This window comes from Hetaerina americana, unplaced genomic scaffold, assembly GCF_022747635.1.
Source record: "Hetaerina americana unplaced genomic scaffold, ioHetAmer1.1.p SCAF_282, whole genome shotgun sequence".
NCBI classification, from domain to species: Eukaryota; Metazoa; Arthropoda; class Insecta; order Odonata; family Calopterygidae; genus Hetaerina; species Hetaerina americana.
Genome location: NW_027286855.1, coordinates 174,935 through 194,224, shown reverse-complemented (window position 1 = coordinate 194,224; position 19,290 = coordinate 174,935). Strand labels below are relative to the sequence as shown.

General features: G+C 40.6%; 1 protein-coding gene across 1 annotated transcript in view; it reads left to right on the top strand.

Annotated features, from left to right (window-relative positions):
* The first annotated feature begins 427 nt into the window (after positions 1-427).
* The window catches only part of myo (growth/differentiation factor myoglianin), a 31,750-nt gene continuing 12,887 nt past the window's right edge, over positions 428-19,290 (top strand). The window contains exons 1-3 of the mRNA XM_071586975.1: positions 428-522; positions 11,006-11,037; positions 11,481-11,887. Coding sequence (XP_071443076.1) covers positions 428-522; positions 11,006-11,037; positions 11,481-11,887 — 534 coding nt within the window. The remainder of the gene's footprint in view (positions 523-11,005; positions 11,038-11,480; positions 11,888-19,290) is intronic.

Below are 19,290 nucleotides of genomic sequence, written 5' to 3'. Positions count from 1 at the left end.
CATTCCACGTTCCTATTCTAACTACTTTGGTCGTCTTCTCCTGTGTCTTCTGTCCTGCTGCTGCCGGTTTTCCCATGCAAGGGTTTGGGATGACGACCGCGGAAGCTCTCGGGCACGACACACAGCCGATTGGGTCGAGCCCCGTAATTGCCAGGACACAAAATTATTGTCCATCATTTTTATCTTGGGAATGATAATTGAGGTGGTTTCCCGTTGTCTTCATCAATAGTGTTTTTAACGTGACACCATCACTTACTGGCCGCCCCTCTGGGGTCAGACGCCACTGCAGCCGCCTCACTGAGGAACAGACGCTGCGTGGACTACCTTTCGTCTGGCTCCTAACCTTCGACCTATCTGGATGAGGCATGGGTGACCCTACCAAGATGGTCACGCTCAAGGCTTAGCTTTCAATACCTTTTTAAAAACTATGTATGGCACTGCCGTCAGCTCTGATGAACTGATGGAGATCGTTCAAATACCTAAGGACATGGTGCAAATACCATTCCAGAGTCACTCTTTCCGGTAAAGAGAATGTAAATTACAAATGGAATACGTACTTTCAACTGGATGGGACAGCAAGAATAAGCATTTCTTTCAATAAACGCTGTTTCATACCAGTGAGATAAATTATTGCCTTGTTATCTTCCGACATCGGAATGGGATTGATACCTGTATACTTAGATAATCTCCTTAAAATTGCTAAAAATATTTCTCATTCAGAGTGTGTTCTCAAGAACGTCGTACGGAGCACAAGAATCAAATGAATCACTTTCGCCTTCAGACCACGACCACGAGACGGCAGTCAGTCGGCCGATCAAATGACCACGATGACTCCCTGATTTTATTGCAAGCAGCGAGCCCTAGAGTAAAAACTTTAAAATTGTTTCATTCATGTTGATACCGCATCTTTTCCTCTCTCTCTCTCTCTCTCTCTCTCTCTCTCTCTCTCTCTCTCTCTCTCACACACACACACACACATATATATATATATATATACATTAGTATTTTTTAACAAACGCGCGGCGGGAGCTCCTCCGCTATGTAATCTATAAATGGTTTACATGGTTAGCGACCCGTATGTAAATTACCTATGTAGTTGAGTCTGCACATAGATTGTGGTATTAAATACAATTTATTATAGGCCGGCTTTTTTAGAAATTTTTAGGATTTTTTTTTTTTTAGAAATTAGTAATATTGCAACTTAATGAAATTTTAATCTTCTCCTATAAATTTTCTCTCTCCGTTCTTTCCATATTATAATATTTGCAGCGGTATATATTTGCATAGTAGTCTCGGGATGTAATGATGCAAAATAAGCCGTAAAGGTAGGGCACCATGGTTGAAATGGTGTGGGCCAATGAATTACTTCTACTTAAAATATAATGCACGTTAGTGTGTACTATAAAAACCATAAACACAGTGATCAACCCGAAGGTCGGTTTGGTGGGTGATGGTAGAGGTCACCCAGTACTAAGCCCTACTATACGGCGTGTGAAATTCACACATCAGGGTAGGGGGGCCAGATCCTTTCCCTGTGCCGGTTATGGTTTCCCAGGCAGACCTGGTACCCGAAAAATCACATAGCTTGGGTGGAGCTGCAGGTGCTGAGAGTGCCTTTCCCGGGAATCGAACCCGGGACCCTCCGGTCAGTAGTCCAATGTTAGTGTGTACATATGACTAAATTTTATAAAATGAAGAAAGTCTTTGAGATGTAATTAATCATTATTTTGATACCTCTTCATAAAATAATAAACTTTTTATTTATAAGATAAACACATTGTTTACTTTGTACTCACAATGTAGGTTTCGTGACACTGTGATAAAGTTGACCACTCTTAATGCTTCAAAATTAATTCAATATATTATCAATCTACCATATTTATTTTTGTTTTAAATTAATAAAGATTTTAAAAAAATGTTGCCTGACGATTCAATTTTATTGGCGGGGAGCTCAGGTAATCTCTAAAATGTAATCTGGAGTTATACCTTAACCTAATGATTTTAGCCGCTACCATTGGCGTAAACCTATAACCATAGATTACTCGTATATCTCTTCCCGACCATCGTCGCCGATTCGTAATGATCATTGATTATATTGATTACCCCCCGCATCACAACATATCGGTTCGGGACTTTCCCTCGAAGCATCCACGATGGGTAAGCTCGCCAATGCGGTCTTTGTGAATACCTAGGACCACCATAGCGGCATTTGACGAAAACAGCAGCGGACCCTCTCAACGATCGCCGACAGGTAGAAGACCCTCATTTGGGGAGACCGTCACGGGCCCGCCTCGCGTCCTTCACCGCGTGCTCCAAATTATATCGCGCTCTCCCTCCAACTACCCTCCGCCCATCCCCACCCACCCTCCTCAAGATTCCGCCCCCGGCGCGCAGAAAACCTCCGCCCTCTTCGCCTTCCCCCTTCTCCTCGCCTTCCCTTCCCCGCAACCCGCTCCCATCTCCCGCGAGTTGGCACGAGATGAGCGCTCACGGACGAGGTACAATCATGAGAGGGAGAGACAGAGAAAGCGGGAGCCATGTGATGCCATGGCACTCGCTGTTTCTGGAGGTGGGAAGGGTTGGCTATTTGAGAATTTTCCAGAGTGTAATTCAGCGAAAACCAATGAAACCTAGCTCTGTTTGTGAGATCTGGCGGGGAAACATTATCCTCAAGACTGTTACTTCCCGTAAAGGGACGACAGTAGCCTACCTTGTTAGATCACTGACATGCTCAATGACGAATGCCATTTTTGTATCAGATAATGCGAGGAAATTGGATTATTTTGCATCTTTGGGAGCGATAGGAAAAGACAACTTGATCGACATAAATAGAAAGGGATACATAAGCTCGTCGAATAATACTGTTGTGATAGGCTGCTCCAATAGGCAACTCCTTCCCGCAATTTAAAACCTTGGGCAAGTATGCGGAATCACGGTGGAAAGTCGTCCTTGTGGTTTCATCTTTGCTACTAATTTGGAAAACTTTATTTCAAATATTTTCCTCTGCAAAAAAATTTAGCCTACATTTAGTTTAATAAGAACGCTTTCTCTAGCTTCACAAAACTCTACTTCCCGTGAAGTCGGAATGCCACGAAAAACGCTCAATCCTACCATTCCCATTCAAAAAAAGTACGAAGATTCTCATTGCGATCAAGTATTATTAAAGATATTGCAAATGATAATCATGGAATAAAACAAATATATATCTCAGGTAACCACACTATTTCCTAACTGAATCCTCCCATTTCCCGAGTTCAATCACCCGATACATCTGATAATTGCATTTCAGTAGCAGATGAGTAACACATAATGACGATGGCAAATCCAGTAAATCTGAGCTCATCGTTTCGGATACGGCTGATGCATGATGATCGTGAAATTTATAATGCTATTTCAAAATGTAATCGTAAAGGTACAGGTACCTGTAGCTACCTGTATCAATAATTTCATCAGACTAAATGTAGGAGAGATTAATTTTTGCTCTTGTGGTAGACACGCGTAACAAACGCCTTCACGAAGCCTTTGCAGTATTGAATTGCCATGCGCGATATGATCAATGGACGAGCGACTTCATCCATCGCCTGACTCGCCTAACAATATAAAGGCACGAGGGCCCATTCTTCCAATCTTCGGATTTGTTCTGGGAGTGGCTGAACCTCTTGATTCTAGAGAGTGTGCGTAAAAATCGAGTCAACACGAAAAACGTATGAGTTATTTAATCTGGAGTGATTACTTGTATCAAAAAATATTGCATGCCTGCTCTTCTTTTATTTGAATCGCAATTGGATTGATTTGTATTCTCATTGCCGCGATGACAAAACTTATGTTAGGCGATATCATGATCATTTATTCGCAGGAAAAACAGTCGAATTCCTCAAAGACGGATTTTAATTACTTTATATCTTATTCTAATAAAAGTTGCAAGTTAAATAGCTTTGTGAATAACATGCTTAGCTTTTTCGTTATTAACTGGCTATTCAAAGTAATAAGCTAATATAATAATAGCAATCACAATCAAAATGTCTGGCTAGGATAGAGCCTCACAATTTTGATTTCAGAGCATCACGGTGTATTTTTTCCTTTCGATTTGTTCATCCCCCAAAATTTTGAATTATTCGGTGATACTTTAGTGATTCGGCGATACTTGATAAAATAGCTCATTTGATATTTATTTAACTTTATGCTTAAAGATGGTGAATATTTATAAGGAAATTTACAAGGAAATTTTGAAGCAATTTCTATCATTGTCCACATTTTTAAAAATAAAGAGCCAAGCATACCCGGCTTTGGAAAAATTTTCCTCTTGGTGAGATCACTTGTGCCTTTCGCTTAAGCCAAACAACTCCCGAGACGAAAGTGTATTAATCGAGAAACTCCTCGAATCACCTCGCCTGGGTGTGGCCACCTCGATCCCCACCCTCGTGTGACTGCCCCCTCAAGTCCCCGCGCATTAGGGATTCCTGTCCTCCGTCTGCGCCTCAAACTTCCTTGAGCACGCCCAAAGAGAGGCGCCACGGACTCCCCGAGCGAAAGGGGAAAGGGGGTGATTTTGAAGAGGAGGAGGGAGTAAGGCGGGGGTGTGGAAGCTGTTCCGGTCGGAATGGTCCTTGAAAGGGTGGCACCACAGGGAGAGGGCGGAGGGAAGGAGGAGGAGGGGTGGAATTCCACGGGGTTCCTCACCGCAGATGACCTTGCGATTCCACGTCCGTGAGAGGGGGTGGCATGTGGATGGGAGAAACGACGAGGAGGGAGGCGATGGCAGGGTAGGGGTGTGTGGGAGTGACGCCGCCCGAGCACTGCACGCGTCCGGATTTTAGCGGTCCGAAATGAGTTCCACAGATAATGGCAAGAAAAATTAATGTTACCCAAATGATGTTGCCCGCTATTCTCGGAGACAGAGAAACGATAACTTGCTGCCCATGTTCTTCTCACACCCCCCCCCTCGAGGTTTACGCTCGTTTTGAACCAAACCGACACTTTTTTGGTATCTAACAAAGATTACATAATAATTTACCATTAAGTTAATAAAATTAGTGCTGGGAAATACTAATCACAGTTATTTAACTTAAACCACTAATGCTAAGCATAATGCATACATTTATAGAACTATTAAAACACTGAGCGTATAAGCATTCAATTTAACGGAGTCCCGAAGTTCAGTAAAAATAAAACAATCGGAAGGAGTTAAAAATGTAAAACCATCCATACAATCATAGGGTCACGCCATTCTATTCCTATGACGAGTGGTCCTGTGCCTTTCATGTAAAGTAGCCCTAAGATTATCTTCAATATACTTTGGTATGGAACGTGTGGAACAAGGAAAAAGAGGGCTCAAAGACTTTTTCTAAACTATAGTCGTCTTCTTCCTCAGTAAAACATTATTTCCCAGACATCGTTCAACTATAGACCGTCTATTTTCTACAATCAAACATTTAAATACCTATTTAGGAGTGATTACGCGTTAAAAATTTTCTATGCAAATGAGTAACAAATGCTTCAAAATGAAAGGTAAACCAATATTACCCATGATTGATGAGGAAAACCACATTCAAGTTCTATATACACTTCTTAATTCCACCGCCTAGGTTTTAAATTTCAAAGTCATCTTCAGGTTATAAGTCAAACCTAGACCGTGAAATAAAAAAGTGTGCGTAGAAATGTAGAGTGGTTTTTCTTACTATCAGCCGTTTCACCAAGTGAAGCCATAAATCGCCTCTTTTACCATTAAATGCTGCCCCGGACAAATTCCAAGAAACTGCGTTAGATGCCGCAACTGTTACTTTTAACGGAGTCATCCGTTAAGTGTGCATTACAATGCAACAATTTCAGAGTGTAAAAATCATTGGAAAGATTTTTAGTTTAAGATGAAGTAAATGCTGTAAAATGATCTTTGGATTCAAATAAATTCTAATTCTTTCCCTCTTTTTTTATCAGTTTGAAAATATGTACTATAAATTTTGTCATTTTTTTCATTCGCGAAACTCATTCATTTTGTCATTATCATTTTGAAAATATGTAAAATGAAATATCAAAACCTTTCTATGAATTTAGGCGTTCAAATTAAAGTGTTTAAAAACAAGGTTTGATATAAATTTACATAAAATGTTACCAAAACGTCATATTAAGCGTTTATGGTACTTGCAAATAAATATTGTGATAATTGTTTTGGGAAATTTGCATATGTTAATTTTTATATGACTCTTAATTCTTGAGACGGATGCCCAATAGTTATATTTCTATAAAAAAAATTACCAATGCATAAAGTTTACGCCACCTGTGTGATTCTGTTCTTTTTTTTAGATTTTAAAAACACTCTTTAGGAATAAAGAACCTACTCGCAGTTACACATGCAACTCAAAATGAAAATAGGCCGCAACTCTTCAACAAGGGAAAATCCCAGAGGCGTTAATCATTGTTGGGATCATAACATGAGGATATCAAAATTACTTGAGATAGATGGTTAATAAACTAATTACACATGAAATAGTGGCAAGAGGTAAAAGAATATTAACGCGAGAACCGAAAATTGGATTGGCTAAGCTGTATGGAAATGTAACAATGACTCCAAAGGTTTTATGGTCAATGTCACATCCAAAAATGAATACTCCTCACGCAGAACCGATTGAGGGACCGATTTGGAACGAAAAAAATGTCCGTCGCCGTACCCAAAACGACGGTTTAGAAAGAAAACATGTCAGCCACGGCACATTAATGCACAATTTCATCATAAGTCACCGCATGCGCAAACAAGTAAATCGCAAGTAGAAACTAGTAAAAACATATTAATTGACACGGGAGGGGAGGTTTATATTTTTAAGCAGAAAGATCCGAGTATTTCAGTTTGTAAACGTTCCTAATGTCGGAGACTTGATCCAAATTAAGTACATCAACTATTCACGTCTCTCTTTCTGGCATATAATTTTAATTTTTCTTTAGGAAAAGTGTTATTGATCTATTATTTTACCCATACCAATCCATATAAATGTGGGAAAATGATCAATTCAGCCTAAAATTAGACTCTATTATGCTATTACTTGATAATGACGAAATAATGATCCCGAAGGGTTTCACGAACCCGTTTCATAAACATGTTGGTCGCAGGGCTTACACCGTCGGAAAAAACGAATGTGTCAAAGAGCATCTCAATTAGGACACCATGTGTCAAATCTGGCGCACATGAGGCAACACCTAATTGAAATAATTTCGTTACATTAACCTATTTCATTCGTAAAAAAAATGTCGATGATTTTTTTCAGACGAATTTTCTAAAAATATTCAAATATAAACCAATATCCATCCACTTGTTACAATATCCATCCACTTGTTACAATATCCATCCACTTGTTACAAAATAGCTAAAGAGGAGGATTTAAGGAGCGTGCTATTCGCCATATTATTATTATTATTAGGTAATCTACCGGTTAAGGTAGGTTTTTGGATGCACATAATTACTAATTAAATAATTTGTGACCCCTAGCAAAACACAGCATCCTACTCTACATCAGGTCCCCCTTCATCTCTGAGTACTTTCTTCCTCCCTTCATCCCGTCCAACATTCCCATCCTGTTCCTTCCCTTTCCTCGTTTGCCTAAATTCTCCCCTTCATTACCATCTTCAACATCTCAACGCCGATCAATACCCCCTTCATTCACTTTTCCTGCCTCCATAGGACTTCTCCCAACAAACCCCTGTCCTCGCCCACCATACCAAGTACTCGCTCATTTGTTTTCTTCTCAGTCCATTTCACCTTCTCCATTCTCCTCCACACCCACATTTCGAAAGCCTCCATTCTACGTCTATCCTCCTGCTTCAACGACCACGTTTCCGCGCCATGCATAGCTACGCTCCATATCAAAGTTTTTACGAGTCTTTTCTTAACATCCTTACTCAACGTCCCTGTCATCAACTCCCTCCTCCTTGTGAAAGCCTCTTTGCCTAGCGCATTTCTTCTCCTTACGTCCCTACTACTATGACCGTGTTGGTCCAAAACACTACCGAGATACGTAAACTGTTCTACCTGCTCTAGTTTTTGCCCTCCTATTTTAATGTTAAGCTTAGCCTTTTTCTTTCTAGAAAATCGCATAACCTTTGTTTTATTATTTTTGATTCTCATCCCATACCTGTCGCACTGTATTTCCAATTCACTCAGCAATGCTTGCAACCCCTTGGCTGACTGAAAAATTAAAGCTTGGTCATCAGCAAACCTAAAGATTTTACGAATTCCCCACCCACTTTCATTCCTACCTCCAGTTCTTCCCATGCCTCTTTGATCATTTCCTCTGCATACAGGTTGAACAGCAACGGTGATAATGGGCAACCCTGCCTTACACCTCTTCCTAGCACTGCCCATCCGTACTCCCCGTTCCCCACCCACACCTGAGCAGTCTGAGACATGTACAGGTTGAGGATTAGCCTCCTTTCACTCCGATCTATTCCTATTTTCTGCTGAATACTCATTAGTTTTTCCCAATTCACTCTATCAAACGCTTTTTCGAAATCTACGAAACAGGCAAATACCTCCTGGTTGTGTTCTATATTCCTCTCGATTAATAATCTCATTACTGCAATGGCATCACGCGTACCTCTCCCCTTCCTAAACCCAAACTGATCATCCCCTAAGTAATCATTTGCCCTACTCTCTATCCTTTTGTTTATGATCCTGAGAACAACTTTAGCTGCGTGGGATATCAAGCTTAATGTCCTGTATTCGCCATATAAGTACATGCAAATGCGGGGGTCGTTTCATCCCTATGCAAAGATTCAGTCAGTCCTTCGAGTCATCGATGTGGCCGTGCGGTCAAAGCGGTGAAATGTTTAACTGCCACCGAAAATGAAAAACATTTATGACGAAGCGTAATTTTAAATTGGGTTTTTTGGCACAAAACCATTGAAAGCAATCACTCGGACGGAATAATATGTTCAAGACCAATTACATTTATGATCATTATTAATGGGCAATTTCATATTCTTAGAGTTTTTAAATATTTCTGGTAGAATATATAGAAGTTCCCTTAAGTTTTGATATTTTTACATATTTTCCTTGGAATTTAGCACAAGGTTTCCGGCATGGGGTTATATTTTCTTTTCCCATATTTTTTATTTGGCCAAAAAATACGCAGGAAGGAATACTAAAAAGGTTGAAGCTGCAATTTCTGTATTGTGGAACAGTGTTGGGTTAATATTTCAATCCAAATAAACTGAAATGAGACGAAGATTTTTTTACATTTGCTATTACCTCTTCATAAGAGGACGCTTTCTAACATTTCATTACAATAGAGGAGCAAATAAATTCCTGAATGGTCGACGGGGAAAAATACCTTATTCGCATTGATCAAAGGCCTATTTTTATTTTCTATTTTAAAACTGGTTTTACGAATAAAAAGGCGTACAAAAATCGCACAATAGAAGCGAGAACATTAGAGGTTAAAGGAACTATACAATATTTATTACAAATTCATTGCTACGCGATTACTCTTCAATGACCTTTCCTTCAACTGACCCTGACAATTGACCCTGAAATGCAATGAATGCAGAAATAGGTTGGCAAGCAATCCAAAGGCTGTTTCATGAGCTCTCGAGTGCATGTTAATTTAGCCACAACCAAATCCTATTAATCTGGCGCAATTAAAATGAAAACCTAGTTGCAATGAATTCCATCCTTAAAACGATGCAAAGCTGTAACATTACCCCCATGTGGAAAAAAATCAGGGAAATTTTACAGAGCCAAATATCATATTAGCTTGTTACCGAGCCATATGACTTCATTCGAAAGTTTTCATTGAACGAGAAACTTAGGCCCTAATTAGTGCAGACGCCAGGAATTGACTCAATACAATTTGCACATGCTGTTTATTTTTCTATGGATATAAGATGTGGACGATTGGAAAATAAGAGAAATAAGAATGGAGGCGACGTAAATCTGGTGCTCCAGAGAAATGAAGAACATGGAATGAATAGGCAAAGTAATTGATGAAGTAGTACTTCGAAGAGTGGGTGAAGGGTGAAGCCAATGGAGGGCACCAATGAAGAGAAATAATAATGAAGACGCGACAGTTTACTCAGGCCATAATCAAAGGAAACATCCAGGATTTGAATGCACATAGGAAGATAAAAGAGGAACTACGAGGAGTGGGGAATGGATAATGCCGATGCAAGGACCTATGCGGGAATAAAGAAATTAGTAGGGAACAGAAGTTTTAGGAGATCTGGTATAAAATAATCCTAAGGCTAAAAATCCGATAGTTGAGGTTCATGGAAACAAATTCATATTTATATGAGGCAAGTGCCTCAATATCTGGAACACGTACAAGAATATTGTTAATACGAGCTCACCAAAAATACATGTAGAATCCAGGATCGTATACTATACAGAATATTCCAATGAATTAGCAGATAATCATCTTAAGGCGTAACGCAACCTGAATTAATTTTTAAAAGGATAATGGAGATTGATTAAAGCAGAGAAATTTCACGTAGAGGATTCATCATCAGATCGATAATGAGAGTTTAGGCGATAAGAAGTGAGAAGGCTTCCTACAAGCACGGACGGACTGCAGTTTAAGCAAATCATTCTTAGATTTGACTTTAAATACTAATAATGATGGCTAAGAGTGTGGTTACGTTAAAATTCAGAATATTCTATTTTCTTTCATTCTGCTGCTTGCTTTATTCATTCAAGGTTCACGCAAGGCAAATGTGTCCATAATAAGTGCTCGCGCAATAAATTTCTCTAAATGCCTTCATTTATAAGTTAACAGCGGTCGTTTGCCTTGTGTCATAAAATTTACAATTATATGATGTAACGGCAGGTCTCAGTTCATAAAACATAATAGCTAACCAAAGCCCACCAATTCATTTCACATTTCCTTTATTTAAATACGTTTCATAATCTTCAGCGGATTTCTTTAAGATAAAAGTAATGCATCGCAGCTACATTTTCTAGGGGTGATAAGAACTGTGCCGAAGAGATCGTCTTATATAATTAATAAAATCAATCATTTTGCAGAGTTGATAGAGCCACCAACCAGAGGCCTGGAGGTAAGGTAAGTCTGAACATCCGAGATTCACTCCGGATTTGTGGGGTGCGAGATTTTACTGGGAATCTGCAGGTGGCACAAAGCCAGAGACACACCTCTTCCTTGATGGTTGAATTTCACTAGCCCTTGGGTTAAGCAAGGACTAAACTCCACCATCACCTAATAAGCCCACATTCGGGCAAATCACTTTCACTAAATGTATCAGTATTTAGTATATAGAACAAGGGTCCGTTTCTCAAAGGTAAAAGTCAGTTGACAAACCCTTTATTACAACTCGCCACAATCTCTTTTTCTTTTTTCTTTTCAATCTCACAATCTTTTTTGGAAAATAATATTCCCCGTGATAAGCAATTTATATGCTCTATTTTAAATATCATAAAATAGAATCAAATACGAGGATATAATTCCAATGCTACCGTACTAACAACCTCAATCTCTTTCCAGATCCGAGGCTGAGACATGCCAGCAGAGGAGTGGACATACAGTACTTTCGATTCTCTGATAAGACGACGCGGAACAAAGTGATGAGGGCTCACCTGTGGATTTACGCTAAGAGCTGGGGCGGTGGAGACGGTGAGGGAGGGACAATGGGAACCGATGTTACGGTTACTGTGTACAGAGTGCGGGAGGGCCGGGGTGGAGGTGAGTCGCCCCAACTTTCCATCATCCACAGCTCCAAGGAGAGGGAACCGCTGCCGGGGAGAGGACGCTGGATCACCGTCGACATTCGACGTCTTGTCATCGAATGGTTCAAGTACCCAAGGGAAAATTTGGGTCTGGTTGCGCAAGTGTACGACTCCAACCTTCATCAACTCGTTGTCACGGACCCGGAGGAGGATGGTGGTGGTTATGTGAGTATTCAATCCACTACGCACATTTCCAACTGCCACGCGAGGGTGTGATTGGTGAAGCAAACCATCAGCGTGGGTTCTTCATAATTTTCGCTGTTGCCGAAATACATTTATTTGTATTCCCAGTTACCATTCACTCTTCTTATGATTTCCCTGGTCCAATTTTTAAATAAACCTAAACGTGGGAGGGATAAAATTCTAAATTTAACCTGCATTATGAACTTAAGTACAATTAGCCTGAAATCTCTAACCTTTCAGGAATAATATTAAGCAGCCACCCTGAAATAAACCTTAGCCCAGTATAAATAAACTTACGCCCACACGCACACACACACACACATATATATATATACATACATATATATATATATATATATATATATATATATATATATATATATATATATATATACACACACACACACACACGTTTAAGGAATTTCGTGTGAGTTTCTTTTATTTTTTGTGTGTTACTGTCTTAGTTAGTTAGTGCTAACTTCATATTATATATATATATATATATATATATATATATATATATATATATGTAAGTGTTCTGGACCAGAATGGTCAAAACAGCAGGGAAATAAAAAGAAGAAATGCGATAGGCAAAGAAGCCTTCACAAGGTTGGAAGAAGTAATGACAGGGTTGATGAGTAAGAATGTTTCGAAAAGGCTCATTAAAACTTTGATATGGAGCGTAGGGCCGCGGGAACATCGTCATTGACGCAGGGCAAAAGGTGTGGATTGAAGGCTTTTGAAATGTAGGTGTGGAGAAGGTTAAGTGGATAGGGATGAAAAAAAAATGAGGAGTTGGTAGGTAAGTTGGTTGGGAAATGGGGTTGTGGGGAGAAATCATACGGAGACTGATAAAATAGGCGCTACGCATATTGATTGGCCGTGGGATGCTGAAGACGGTAATAGAGGGGAGAATGTTAGGCAAAGGAGGGAGGGCCAGGAATAGGATAGGGACGTTGGATGAAATGAAGGGAGGAACGAAATTTACGGGGAGAAAGAGGGGCTAGATGAATAGTTGGATGCTGGGTTCTGTTTCGTTTGGAGAGACAAGAGAATTTAGTAGTTATGGCCATCCAAACTCGCCTTAAATACATATGGTACAAAGTCTGTTTAAAAAAAAAGATGAGACTGCTAAAATAAATACTTGATTTTGTTATTAACCCTTTAATTATTCATGTCACCTCCAAAATACAGCCCTTGACTGCCAATACAACGCTCCCAAAGTTTTTTCCAGCTTTCCAATGCGGTCAGGAACGCTACTTTCGGGATAGCCAGATATAAGTCCAACTACGTTAAATGTCTTCGATAGTTTCAAATTGGTGCTCTTTCAAGGTATATTTCAACTTAGGATACAGTAAAAGGTCCACTGGAGCAAGATACGGGGAGTAGAAAGGCAGGGGGACCATCGGTGTGCTGTTTTTGGCCAAAAACTCTGTAATAATTAATTATGTGTACGCCGGTGTGTTTTCGTAATGAAAGCACAAAAAAATGTTTTTCCATATTTGTGGTGTCTTCCGCAAGATGGTATGTCAGAACCTATACATAGATCCGGATTTTTCCTTTAGGGACACATTTATTTTGAATAATCCCTTCCTAATCTTAGGAAACGGTCAGAATCACGTTCACATTCAATCAACCACACGTCCGATAATTAATTCTTCATCGTTCCAGATTTGTCCAGACTGGAAGTGGTTGCTACAACGAAAACACCCACCCCGACTTAAAGATTCATTGCTGACTGTATATTGAGTTATTGTATAAGCTACATTTGCACTTCTCCCGAGGTTACAACAAAGTTCAGTTCACTTTCCTGCTTCTCTAACACCTTCTTCCTCAACAACACAAGAATTTGTACAGCAAGCGTCTGCAACTCAAACAAGAATCGTTCCTGTGCGAAGATAAGAAACGCTGCTGTCCAAAGACAAGTTGAGATACAACCATAAGCAAGGCGGTTTTCTCCAACTCACAGGCTACGCTAAAAGGCGACTCCTCACAAATTGTAATCTGTCAAGCAGTTTACGCATCGTAAGACGGCTCATTTTTTTTGCACAGATCTTTTATATTAACGTGTTTGCGAATGCATGTGTGTGTAAGTATGTATGTATGCATATATATATATATATATATATATATATATATATATATATATATATAAATTTGGTTCGCGGTAGTCCAGGGGGTAGAGCGTTGGACTGCTGGCCGGAGGGGTCCAGGTTCGATTCCAGGGCAAGGCACTCCACCAGCAGCTCCACCCAAGCTATGTGATTTTTCGGGTACCAGGTCTTCCTGGGAAACCATAGCCGGCACAGGGAAAGGAACTGGCCCCCCTACCCTGATGTTTGAATTTCACACGCCGTAGGGCTTAGTACTGGGTGAACTCTGCCATCACCTACCAAACCGACCTTCGGGTTGATTACTGTGTTATCGGTTTTATATATAAACACAGAAATCAACCCGAAGGTCGGTTTGGTGGGTGATACAGTACTCCACCCAGTAATAAGCCCGATGGCTTAGTACTGGGTGGAGTACTGGGATTGTTAAAAATCAAATAGCTTGGGTGGAGCTGCAGATGCCCTGAGACTTGCCCGAGAAACAAACTCGGGACCTTCCGGTCAGTAATCGGACGGTCTACCCCCTGTACTACCGCGACCCACATATATATACATTTATATATATATATATATATATATATATATATATATATATATATATATATATATATATATATATATATATATATATATATATATATATATACATACGCATATACATGTGTATACTATATATAGTATATTTAACATACATGCATATACATATATGACGGGATTCCGTGTTTGAATGTGAATATATAAAATGTAATGGGCCCGGGTTCGATTCCCGGGCAAGGCACTCTCACTCTGGGCACCTGCAGCTCCACCCAAGCTATATATATATATATATATATATATATATATATATATATATATATATATGTATATATATATATATATATATATGTATATATATATATATATATATATATCGATTATACGGAAACACTCACACGAGCAGCACAATAATGGGACGGCACAATAGAACGCAAGTAGAACAGCAACATTTAAAAGTACCCTCACACTGTAAATTGTTCGAGCTTTCGGTCTTCTCAGGAGCCTTCTTCAAGTAAGACTCTTACTTGAAGAGTCCTACTTGAAGAAGGCCTCTGAGAAGGCCGTAAGCTTGAACAATTTACAGTGTGTGTCATTTTAAATGTTACTATTCTATTTATGTTCTATTGTGTCGTCCCATTATTATATATATTATATATATATATATATATATATATAAACACAGTAGATTTTTAGACCATAGAGACACAAAGAAAGGACACTTGCAATTTGTTATTTGACGTTTCGACGGCTCGGCCGTCGTCTTCATAATGGCCGACCGGGCTGAACCAAGCCCACTGAATGCATCATATGGCTGCCTACATATCCCCTCCCTCCCCTTGTTCATTTCCTATTAGTCCCTTACCGTTGCTTCCCCCACCTCTCCCCCGCACATGTCCTCTCCGCTCTTTCCCGAGAACGCCATTATGAAGACGGCGGCCGAGCCGTCGAAACGTCAAATAACATATTGTGAGTGTCCTTTCTTTGTGTCTCTATATTCTAAAAATCTACATCTGTGTTTTAATATATTTTTTCGTCGCTGAAGAGCGTTCCATTCCCAAGATATTTTTATACATATATTTTTTTATATATATCGACAAATATGCATACCCGACCGGAGGGCTCAGGTTCGATTCCCAGGCAAGCCTCTCTGAGCATCCTCATATCCACCCAAGCTATATGATTTTTAGTGTACCAGAACTTTCTGGGAAACCATAACCTGCACAGGGAAAGGCACATGCCGTATAGTACTGGGCGAACTCTACCAGCACCTACCAAACCGACCTTCGGGTGGATAAATGTGTTTATGGTTTATATATATATATATATATATATATATATATATATATATATATATATATATATATATATACAATTTCTATTACCTCCAAATACAGGTCTATGCCATTGGTAGCAGATTCAGCCCTTCATATGCAAACCTCCACCTCGGTGTCCTGTAAGAGAATTTCCTCTCCAATTATCCTTTGAAACCCCTCCCGTGGCTCCGATACATTCATGACATCTTTCTACGCTGGCCACATAGCATTGATTCCCTCAATTCCTTCATCTGCCAACTAAATGATTCCTCAGCTCTGTCTTTCTCCTCGACCATTTCATCCTCTCAGATCACCTTCCTCGATGTCAATATTTCCCTTAGCAATAGAAAATTCCTGACCTCTATCCACACTAAACCTACGAATAAGCAGCAATATTTTCATTACAGCAGTTGCCACCCCTCATATACCAAGCGCTCCTTCCCTTACTCCCTCTCTATCCGGGGTCACCGCATTTCCAACCATCCCGAATCCCTTTACAAATACCTCAACAACCTTCACCACTCCCTCCTCCAACGAGGATACCCAGATTCTCTCCTCCATAAAAAATAGTCAAACATTCCTACACCCCCAAGCCTGCCTCAACCACAGACTCCCAGCCTCTCTCAATCTGTACTACCTACTTCCCAGGCATTAAGTCCCTCAAATTCATCCTCAAAGACCTATTCCCCATCCTCAAAAATCACAACACTTCCTCAAACCTTCTTCCCAAATGCCCCTCTGTCACCTTCAAACGTCCCGCCAACCTAGCAGATATCCTCAAATCCACCAAGCCGTTTAAAAATTCCTCACACCCCCAGAGCCATACTCACTCCATGTCATCGAGGAAGATGTAAAACCTTCCCTATTTTCACCACTCCACCCCACCATTTAACTCTCTCCCGCCCTTCCCGCTTTACTCCTGCACTTCCAAGAATGTTGTTTATCTTCTGACCTGTAAACTCTGCCCGTCATCTATAGGCCAATGCTCCACACCACTGAGCATTAGGATTAACAACCACCGCGCCTCGTGCAATCCCTCCTCCCCGTCCGCGGGTCTCCCCATCCCTAAACATGCTTCCCATCATAATACCCCTTTCAACCAGTGTTACAATGTTTCCGTCCTAGCGTCCTTTCCCACATCCGATAACCCTATAGAATTAAAAACTCTTGAAATGGCATTTATTTACATCTGTATGACCTATCAGCATCCGGGCCTCCATGTCGTTCACTAATGGGAGTGGCCTAAAATTGTTACTTTGGGGAATCGATGCATATCGGAGAGTTGAACACTTTGTTTTTCCGCATGAGTTTTGGTGTGCGTGGCCTTTGTTTCGACTTGCAGGGTCTTGATCAAGACTTTGTAAGTCGATACCTGGGTCTCGGATGTTGCAATAGTTGCGGTGAGCAGATTGTTTTCTTTTCCGATTTTGTGTCAATTCCACCTCCTCCCTCTTCCTCCTTCCCTATCTCCGCTCCCATCTAGCCTCTCCTCTCCCTTTCCTCTCCCCAACCATTCCTCTCACCCCTCCTCCGCCTCCGTTCTCCCCTTCCCCTGGCCCCCTTCCCTTTCTCTCGCACCCCTCACCTCTACTATTCCAGCAGTCATTACTTCTCTATCTTCCGATGAAGATGGAGTAGAATTCCGTCGAAATTATCAAGAAATAACGTGTGAGTGATCTTTTTTTGTGTTTCTATATTGTTTGTTACTGTGTAATGTACTATTCTGCACTTCCGTGTTACGTCGACGAAATCATCTACATATATATATATATATATATAAATACAGATGTAAATTTTTAGACCATGAAGACACAAAGAAAGGACACTCACAATAACAATTCCGCACAACAGAACCATTCTCATGGCCACGATAGAAGTTACATCTCTGTACACCTCCATTCCCCACAAAGAAGGACTAGAAGCCCTGAAACATTACCTCTCCCTACGATCCACACCACACACCCCATCCACAGATTTCCTCATCGAACTGAGCCAAATCGTTCTCACCAAAAATGCTTTTCAATTCAACGACAAAATATATTTATAAATAAAAGGCACTACAATGGGCACGCGTATGGCTACCGCGTACGCCAATCTTTTTAGTGGTAAACTAGAACTTGACTTTCTGCAACAACAAACCCTCAAACCACTCTTCTGGGCCCGCTATATCGATGATATATTCCTCCTTTGGTCCCACGGATGCGAAACTTTATCCTCTTTTATTTCCTCTCTCAACTCCTCCTCCTCAGTATCTTTCACTTCTTCTATATCCGACTCGAATATCACTTTCCTAGATATCGATATTCACCTCCAAAACAATACGTTTCACACTTCAGTCCACATTAAACCAACTAATAAGCAAAAGTATCTTCATTTCGACAGCTGCCATTCACCTCATACAAGGCGCTCCATCCCATTCTCACTCTCAGTCCGTGGCTTCCGTCTTTGCAACAACACCCCCTCCCAACAGAAATACTTAGACCAGCTACATGACTCTCCCAGAAAATGTGGGTACTCTGAAAAAATACCGAACAGTAAAATCCTCAAACCGTCAACCCAATACGCTCCCCTCCCCAAACCAAACCGCCCAAAATGCCCTAATCTTATCACCACTTTCTTCCCCGGAACACACAAAATTAAACATTTAATCAGTGACCTCTTCCCAATTATTAATACCACTCAGTCCTCGTCATTTTTATTCCCACATTGTCCCTCTGTTTCATTTAAACGCCTGTCGAACCTGCGTGACATCCTAAAGACAATAAAACCAACTGCGAGCACCCCCCTCTCTCCCCCGCTCCTATCCGCACCATGCAACCGCCCATGCTGTAAATGTTACCATCTTCTAAAACCCTCCCCCTCACTCAGTACCAACTCCCAACCGGTCGTTATCTGTGCCTCAAAAAATATTATATATCACCTCTCCTATAACTTCTGCCCTGCCTTCTACGTGGGCGAATGCACGACCGCACTTTCCCGCATGAATAACCAGTAGATCTACTCCCCTCTCCTACATCCCCTCATTGCCCCCTCATCTTGTCCCCTCGCTAATTTCCTCTCAAAAAACATTATTTATCTTTTGGCATGCAAGCATTGCACTTCCTTTTACATAGGTGAATGCATTACCGCCTTATCCATTCGAATGAACAATAACCGGTACTCCTGCAATTCTGCCTCACTCTCTTCTCTTCCTATCCCTTCACACGCATATTCCCAAAATCCTTTCATTCGACCAGTGTTTTGCTCTTAGTATCCCAGAATCCCTAACCGATTCAGCCACTAATATTGAGGTGAGAACTCGAGCATCCGCCTACATATTAGCTTTCCGATCTTTCAAAATTCCCACCCTTAACCGCCATCTTTAATTTCCCTCCCAGCATTCCCTGCACCACCCCTTTAATTTCCCTCCCCAACCATACCCCTT